This window comes from Echiichthys vipera (genome assembly GCF_963691815.1).
Source record: "Echiichthys vipera genome assembly, chromosome: 1".
Taxonomy (NCBI): Eukaryota; Metazoa; Chordata; class Actinopteri; order Perciformes; family Trachinidae; genus Echiichthys; species Echiichthys vipera.
This window is the reverse complement of record NC_139826.1, coordinates 15,621,490-15,630,691: the sequence shown is the minus strand read 5'-3', so window position 1 is coordinate 15,630,691 and position 9,202 is coordinate 15,621,490. Positions and strand designations below refer to the sequence as shown.

General features: G+C 41.3%; 1 protein-coding gene across 2 annotated transcripts in view; it reads right to left on the bottom strand.

Annotated features, from left to right (window-relative positions):
• Positions 1-4,019: 4,019 nt before the first annotated feature.
• shf (Src homology 2 domain containing F) overlaps positions 4,020-9,202 on the bottom strand; it is a 101,720-nt gene continuing 96,537 nt past the window's right edge. For both annotated transcript variants that reach the window (XM_083936656.1, XM_083936657.1), the window contains one exon: positions 4,020-7,379. In XM_083936656.1, coding sequence (XP_083792782.1) covers positions 7,193-7,379 — 187 coding nt within the window. In that variant the 3' untranslated portion in view covers positions 4,020-7,192. The remainder of the gene's footprint in view (positions 7,380-9,202) is intronic.

Genomic DNA, 9,202 nt, shown 5'->3' with positions numbered 1-9,202 from the left:
TCTGAGAAGGATTTTAAGGGCTTTCCCTTTTTTAGGTATATCACTTTTAAATTTTCCAACAGAACTAAACGCTGGAGCAGTTAGATTTACATGAAGCAGTAAAACCCCATGGGGGTGTGATAGCTTCTATTCTAGAGATGTGTGCGGCTGAGAAGTATCCACTATCACAGAAAATAAGGCAGTGCAAAAAGTACAGCTTATGCATGGGAAATAGGATAGAGGCAATACAAAAAATCAAAACAATCACCTACACATTGTTATTGTTTTTGTCATAGTAGCAAAGCACCCATAAAACATGGATTTGGTATTTCCCTATCTCAACAATCATAGGGAAAAAAGACACATTGTTCAGTTGGTGTACTTCCAGTTACTTAATTGAAAATGATTTCTGGCATAGGCATAAGTCTTTTTGTCTTTGTTCAGCAGATCATCTGAATGAGAACATTTTAGATGACCAGCTGAGGAAAAAAAGAAGTCTAAAGACAAACATACCCATCAATAAATTAAATGAGAACTAAATGTCCCATATTGTGAGAAAGAGAAAGTGAAAAAGTGAGATTATAAATCAGGTTGAGGTGCTATATAAATACTGTGGTAGTAAGTGCTCAATCCACAGATAAATACACACAGCCCGTATTCAGAAACTGTGACTTAAATGAGCCATCAGGACATCTGTATGGAGGGCAGATGCAGAAGACCCGGAAATGCTGACCACTCAGATCAGATCGGGAGGGGAGATGTGCTGAAACGATTTCACACAGAGGGTGAATACCAGGGGTGGGACCAAGTCATTGTCTTGCAAGTCATAAGTAAGTCTTAAGTATTTGCCCTCAAGTCCCGAGTCAAGTCCAGAGTCAAGACAGTCAAGTCCTAAAATTTTGAGTCATTTCAACCACAGAGTGATATTTTATACAGTATTTACCCAGATCATGTAAGCTTTTAAAATCTGTATTTATTTATTCATTAAAATAAGTGCAATTGAAATTGCAGGGAAAAAAGTGCTGACATTGCACTATTATCCAGCCATTTTTAACATTTAACTTCTACTACGACTCTAATTATTTGTACAAAAGTGCCAACATTGTATTTCCATTGCATATTGCAATTCAACTAGTTCCACAGCAGTTTATGTCCTCTCTTGGTCTTATCTCATATTGCCTGTGTGTGTGTGTGTGTGTGTGTGTGTGTGTGTGTGTGTGTGTGTGTGTGTGTGTGTGTGTGTGTCTGTGTGTGTGTGTGTGTGTGTGTCTGTGTGTGTGTGTGTGTTAGAAACTACATGAACATAACAATGAACATGGTTGTGCTTTTTATACTTCAGGGCCCCACGCTGCATTGAATTTGCAAAAGACTAAATTGGCCAAAAGTCTGTCAGTCATTTGTGCATGATGATGACGTAGTATGATGCCACCGTGCTTATAAGTATGAATGCAAGTAACGTTAACAATGAGTTTACACCATAGACTGTACAATGATCATTCATTTCAATTATACAGTCTATGGTTAACACCCGCATTGATTTAACAACATGGCACAGAAAAGGTACTTAGCCAATACACATTAGCTTACTTTCAACTAAGGGCACTGTTCTTTGTGCGACTTCAAATGTCAAACAAAGTTGGAAGTTGTTGCGTCTCCGTCTGTAATCATCGACCCACATGTTTTGCATACTGCAATTCGTTTTTTGTTCACCACTTCGTAATTTTTATACCCAAACGAAACTATCTTTTGTATACATTTTTTTTTCACCTGACGCGTTGTTTGACAGTTCCGCTTTATTGGTTATCCTGCAATTTAATTGGATGGATGCTGTCAGATCAAAACAACGTGAGTCTGATTTGATTGGATGTTGAGCCGACAGCACACACACGCACAGACACAATAAAAGATACCGAGCGGCCCTTAATAACATACTTTTTAATCGTTGGGCTTTGGGGAAAGTAGCAAGTCTTGTCAAGTCAAAAGGCTCAAGTCCAAGTGAAGTCACGAGTCATAGATGTTAAAGTCCAAGTCGAGTTCCAAGTCTCTTTACATTTTCAAGTCCAAAAGTCATCAAATTCATGACTTGAGTCCAAGTCATGTCCTGTGTCAAGTCATACCTGGTGCTTAATAAAGTGTCAGTGTGGTCTTCTGCTGCTGTTCCCTATCTGCTAGAAAGTAGGTGGTGTTGTGTGTTCACAGATGCTCTCCTGCATTCCTCTGTTGTAACCAGTAGATATTTGAGTTACTGTTGCCTTTCTATCAGCTCCAACCAGTCTGGCCATTCTCCTCTGACCTCTGGCATCAACAAGGCATTTGGGCCCACAGAAATGCCGCTCACTGAATATTTTCTCTTTTTCGGACCATTCTCTGTAAACTCTGGAGATGGTTGTGCGTGAAAATCCCAGTAGATCAGCAGTTTCTGAATTACTCAGACCAGCCCGTCTGACACCAACAACCATGCCACGTTCAAAGTCACTTAAATCACCTTTCTTCCCCGTTCTGATGCTCGGTTTGAACTGCAGCACATAGTCTTGACCAGGGCTGCCCAATCCTGCTCCTGGAAGGCCACTGTCCGGCATGTTTTAGGTTTCTCTCTGCTCTAACACACTCGAGTCTAATAATTTTCAAACCTGTGACAAGTTTCAGCTGCTTGATAACATGCACAGCATTAGATTCAGGTGTATTAGAGCAGAGAGAAACCTAAAACTAAAGGACAGTGGTCCTCCAAAGGCAGGGTTGGGCAGCCCTGGTCTTGACCATGTCTACATGCCTAAATACATTGAGTTGCTGCCATGTGATTGGCTGATTAAACCTTTGCGTTAACAAGCAGTTGGACAGGTGCACCTAATAAAGTGGCCGGTGAGTGTATATTCAGACAGTATGAGAGAATTTTTTTTTAAAACATTTTTTTAACATTAAAGCCTATAAACAATGTTCTAACAGAAACCCAAAATACAAGCAAGAACCTGAAAATTAGTATAATATACTCTTGACTATGAAATGAGTAATACTTCTGTTTAAAATTCTACAGGATCTTACATTTTTTCCTATAATTAATACTTAAGCAAATGGTTGGAGGAAATGATTTTACACACCGATATAATAAAGTGTTACCAGTGAAAATCTTCTTTTTTGTCTGAGCTATGTCCTCTAAATATGTTACTTGAGGCAAAGACTTTCTGCAAATGCCAAGAAACACATGATTTACTCACTTTACAGCACGGAAAAAATAGCCCGCATTTGTAAAACACTGCTATAAACTTCTTTATTGGAAAAAAAAACCAAATTGTATCGTAGGAAATATGGACTAGAAAGCTTCAGACAGATACACATCTTCCTTCTTTGATGAAGTGACAAAAAATATGTGCTACAAAGAGAATCAATAGAGGACAACACGTGCTGGAGCACTGGCTTGATAATAGCTGCAGCTTTTAGTCCTTGACTCAAACAATGGTCGCTCTTCGCTATTTGTTGAGGGGCTTCACCATGGTAACTATGGTGAAGATACAGGAAGGGGCTTTCTTTTGCTCCAAAAAATAATGTTTGAAAAAATGATCACTGAAACATTATATCACACCTTAACTCATAAACCCAATTTTATTTATTTTGAACCTTGATGCCTCTATGTCCCCATACAATACATTCAGTATATACATTTGGCCATGAGGGACTGTACAGAGATATGTTATAGTAGTGCATACATACGTGGCATGAAAATGTACACAAAGGAGACTCTTACGTGCCACTTTAACGCAGTAAAGTGATACACAAGATACACACGGGGCAAGTCAATGGCTACACACACACACACACACACACACACACACACACACACACACACACACACACACACACACACACACACACACACACACACACACACACACACACACACACACACACACACACACACACACACACACACACACACACACACACACACACACACACACACACACACACACACACACACACACACACACACACACACACACACACACACACACACACACACACACACACACACACACACACACACACACTTTAAGACACTTCTAAGGGAGGAGAAGGGCTCTTCCGGGTTCTCATAATAGAAATATATGAATGTAAAGAGTGCGTCAATCCCTCCCTGTCAGAACAACCTCCCCTCTGTCTCCCCATTATTCCCATTTTCCCTTTTCTCCAGAGCTAAGGCCTCTCTCCAGGCAGTGCGGCCATCATACTCAGGCTCTTTCCTAAAGTAGAGTAATACTCATCAGCAGCAGTAACTAAATAAAGAGCCTCTACTGTCAACATTTGATCTCCTTAACAGGGAACATTCAGAACATAAAAGGATACATCACACATATATTTTATTTAATTTCTTCTTAGGATATCTTATCCCAAGGAAATACATAGGTCCACTTTGACAACATACTATTCCTTAATAAAGCTGCAGAGGTTGCCTTATCACATCAACAGACACCCTCATATGGCATACTTAATCTGATGACAGCAACATCTGTCTGCTCACTTGACTGCACCAACAAAATAAACATCTGTATACATCCCACTTTCTGCAAACTCTTCTCTTAAACTAATCAGGTCGTTCTGCTGATTACATCTCTTCCTGGTGGACAATTTGTACCATCACAACAAACATTTGGTAGAGGCACACACTCCAATCATTTTTCTTTGAATGACTGCAGTTTATGGTTGCATAGCACACAGCAGAGATATAGTCAAAGCCAACATGGAATTGACCTTGTATATACAGTGGTCATGCTCCCTTAAGTCAGTTTCTAATTCCTAGTGTCAGTCATTTTCAGCTTGGACCAAAGGTCCCCAAAATTTCCATTTTTATTTGGATTTGCTCATTAAACCCCAACATTTTGCAACTCATAAGACTGACAAAGGTTTCGTCTGAAGAGGGAGTTTGTTTCAAGTGTTAGGCACTCTGATTAGAGTCAGCTTCTTCTTGCTGTAATTGGTCAGCAATATTATATGTGGGCTGAAATATTACTGGTTCTGTTACAACCAACTCCAGAGAGTGGGCTGCAAATCAGACATGTCATTCCTAGGAGTTGCTTAAATAAAATGTGGTTAATGAGAAAATACAAGAAGAAATTAAAATTAATGAGGGCTGAATTCTAGTTTCTTTTGTTCAGGGGAGAAATAAAAAAGGGGTTCAAGCTAGGGCTATCACCAGTTTGTACCAGCAGGGTAAAAACACAGTAGAACTCAGAAAATCTGTGCACATATCATCATATGCATACATATACCGTACACATGTTCGGCGTGATGGACACATGCATACTCGCTCACATTCACATATATGCACAGCTGGTAGTATAGGGTAGATGAGTGGAAGCATGGCAGCATGAAAGTACAGTAGCACTGTCGCCTCACAGCAAGAAGGTTCCTGGTTCGAATCCTGGCATGGGCCCTTCTGTGTTGGGTTTGCATGGGTTTTCTCCGGGTTCTCTGACTTCCTCCCACAGTCCAAAGACATGCACATGGTAATGTTTGTTGATTACTCTAAATTGCCTGTAGGTATGAATGTGAATGTGAGTGGTTGTCTCTATGTGCCCTGCGATAGACTGGCTTCCTGTCCAGGGTGTACCCCGCCTCACGCCCCATGTCAGCTGGGATCGAATCCAGCCCCTCCTCCCCGTAGGGACAAGCGGTTGAAGATGGATGAACAGGCTGCGCTGTGATTGGTCCAGGGAGAATATGCGATAGTCTCTGTCGCGAGGCTTGGCAATCCCGTTGGTCAGGAGACGCCGTAACTCGTGTCCCAGAGTCAGGCCACAGAGGCAAACGTGCATTTAGCAAAACTTGAAACAACAAAAATGCAAAGCACCACAGTTAAAGAGGCTGTCCCAAAAAACACGATTACATCGGCACAGAACAATGAGGGCGAGGAAAGCCGCCGGGCCCTCACAAAGGAGTCACACATCAGTAATAATTACCCCAGAATAAATTACAGTCACAGAACAATCATTAAAAGCAGAACTGGAAATCAGCTGATCTAGCGGACTGATTTGACTCATGCATTATAAGGCAATAACCAAACATTTGTTACTGACATCACAAAGTATCATATTAGTGACTATACATACAATTGCCGATCTGGAAAATCTACTTGTTTTTCATTAAAAAAAAAAATCTCAGATCTCAACGTATTCAAAAAACATATTCAGAATACAGATGATGCAATTTTAAGGGAATTGTGAATGTCGAAGGGAGGGCAGATCGATGTCTGCAATCCCATTGTACCTATTGATCTGCAGATGGGTGAATGAAATTGATTTTCTGAGGTAGACAATGCAGGCATATTTCATTCTCCCGATGCAAAGCCGTTGGAAGAAGGGGTAGTGGGGCTAATTTGGTCCATTTGGACAGGCTCTGGTCTCTAGCCTCAGCCAATTGTACTGGGTCAGATGGGTTGACCCATCCATCACGATCTTCTGCCTGTCTCACCACTATAGTACTTACACTGTCGTTGGTGTGATACACCCACTCAGTGATGGATAGGAGACAGCATGAACTATGACAAGATAGAGAGATCAGTCTGCACTGCTCACAGGCCTGTAATTTCTGCACAGCTGGGGACACACCATTCATACAAGGCCAGTTTATTCAATATCCTGACCACTGTATGGGACCCATGTGGACAATATTCCTTAACATGCCTCATAAATGTCGCTTCCCTTACGCGGCTCTTACAATCTTCAAGTCCCTCTTACAAACAATTACAGTATCAATAGAGCTGAGCCAAATGAGCAAAGTCAAATCAACTTACACAATTTTCATGATTTTTCACTCTTAGGAGAAAGGTACAACATTTTATGATAAAAGGTACATCCTAATGTATCAATGTTGTACCTTTATTATTTCTTTAAGTGTTAAGTGCTAAGGGAAATCAGCTCACGACTCAATGAAATGATGTTCAGATAGTCAGTATGTGATGTATTGAAGAGGGTATCAGTCATAAATAGAATAAAATAAAAAATAATAAAGAATTCTGCAACATTGAGTCTGTAGCTGTAAGATAGTATGTAGTAGGCCTTCAAAACAGGTCTGGAATTCGTCGGCCAGTGAAGAGAGTCAGGATCAGCAGTTTTGGGATGCCACTGTTCATCTTCCAATGAGCCTACTCACATGAAGTGTGGAGCCACAGGGTGGCTCAGTTGGTGCTGCAGGGGCTGTCGCCTGCAGGTGACCCAGAGCACTATAGTGTCCTGATGGCTACAGGGTAGAGGAGAGACATGTGTTCGGCACCCTTGATGGGGAGCTTGCGGCTGGAGTAGAAATGGATGATCTCGGGCACGCTGTCAAAAGGGCAGCTGTTCTGGCCGAGGATGTACTTGTTCTCCTTCGTCCGTGACAGCTTCATGTGCATGAAGCCCTGGCTGCTCCTGGGGACCGATGAAGACAAAAGAGTGGGACAGAAAACACGTTGTTAGTTCCATAAAAACAAGACCAAAAGTCTGCATTATACATTATATGTTCTGAAGTGACAAATGCCATCTTCAATAGCATGAAAAATAAATTGCCTGTGTAAAACAAGACTATGAGACTGGAGAAACACGGCTCTGAGCTAAATGCTAATGTCAGCATCATTAATATATTAGGAGAGCTGGATATGGCGCTGCCACACAGCCTTGCTGCCAATGTGTGTGTGTGTGTGGTACAGCAACTTAAAACATCCCATGTCCCACTCAAAAAGCATTTTCCACAAATATAATAGACACTTCAGTAAAACCGGGGCGGCACGGTGGTGTGGTGGCCCTTCTGTGTGGAGTCCAGAGACATAAATTTCCCGTAGGTGTGAGCGTGAATGGTTGTCTGTCTCTGTTGCCTCACGCCCGATGTCAGCTGAGATCGGCTCTAGCCACTCTATAGGGCTAGTGGGAACACGCCTTTTGTAAACGCCACTATCTTAGCTAAGCATGTTAACAATAGGTAATGCTGAACAAAAAGTTTATCTGTGGCTGATGGGAATGTCATTAACTTTGCAGATTTCTATTTTCCATTCCACCATCAGTTCACATTATAATTCTGTCCGGATGGTGGCTCTAGAGGAAAAGTCAAGGGATCACTTAAGTCAAAAGGACACATCAAATGGGAATCATGAACGTCTCAACAAATATTTTTTGCCAATCCATGTAAATGCAGAAATATTTCAATGGATAAGTGAAGGGATCACGAAAGTCATTAGGATTCATCCTGTGGGAACCATGGAAATCTGTTACAAATTTCATGGCAATCCATCTAATAGTTGTTGAGATGTCAGAATAAAGTAATGGACCAACCACTGTCACTGCTGTGCCTGGAGCCACGCTAGCATGGCTAAAAAACAATTTAAAGAGGAGAGTAAAAGCCTGAATATATGGGGAACTCAACAGATCGCCTCTCCTTGACAGTTCCTTTTTTCACTTACTCCCTCAGTAGCTGCTCCCTACAGTATGTCACAATGTTCTGAAAGCTGGATTATCTCTGATAACTTTGGAGCTGTCTGGGGAGGAGACTAAAAGGCAGGGTGCTTGGGTTTCACATGCAGAGCATAAGGATGGGGCTAATGAACCCCCAGGATGAATCACTTAAGCTACAGCAATAAATGCACAGCAAATTAAAAGCTCCCCGTGTGTTTCAAGGGGCCTTCGATCAATACATTTTACAGCTTGCCAGTAATCTTCTGCTTTAAAATAGAAAATTACTTTTTTGGAGTTAAGTGATGCAACAGTAGGCTTTAGCAATGTGCTAATACAAAACTAATGGTCCCTATATCCTGAAGTAAATATACTGTTTTGATAATTTGTCTTTACAAAAATACATTTGTATAATAGCTTCTTCTTTTTTTCAATCGGCAGCTAATGCTTCTAGCACATTATGATTGCTGTTGGCTCCAATGCACTCACTTGCTGCAAGTGGGCGTTGTGACATCATCAACATAATGTGCAGCAGTTCTTTCCAGCTCACTACACTCCCACCTATTCTGCTTCATATCTGTTACTTCCCCAATCTGAAATGTAACCCCTGTTGCTGAAATACAAAAAGGAGGGGGAGGAAAGGAGGAAGATAGTAACACACGTTTTCCATTACACTGGAAGAAAAAGAGGATAAAAATCCCTGAGGATTACCAACTCTCACTAACCCTTGCTGTGACAAGCAGCCAAACACATCAGGAAAGCATGAGAGCTGCAGAGCCATTGACTCATTGGGCCAGTTCGTGTTATCT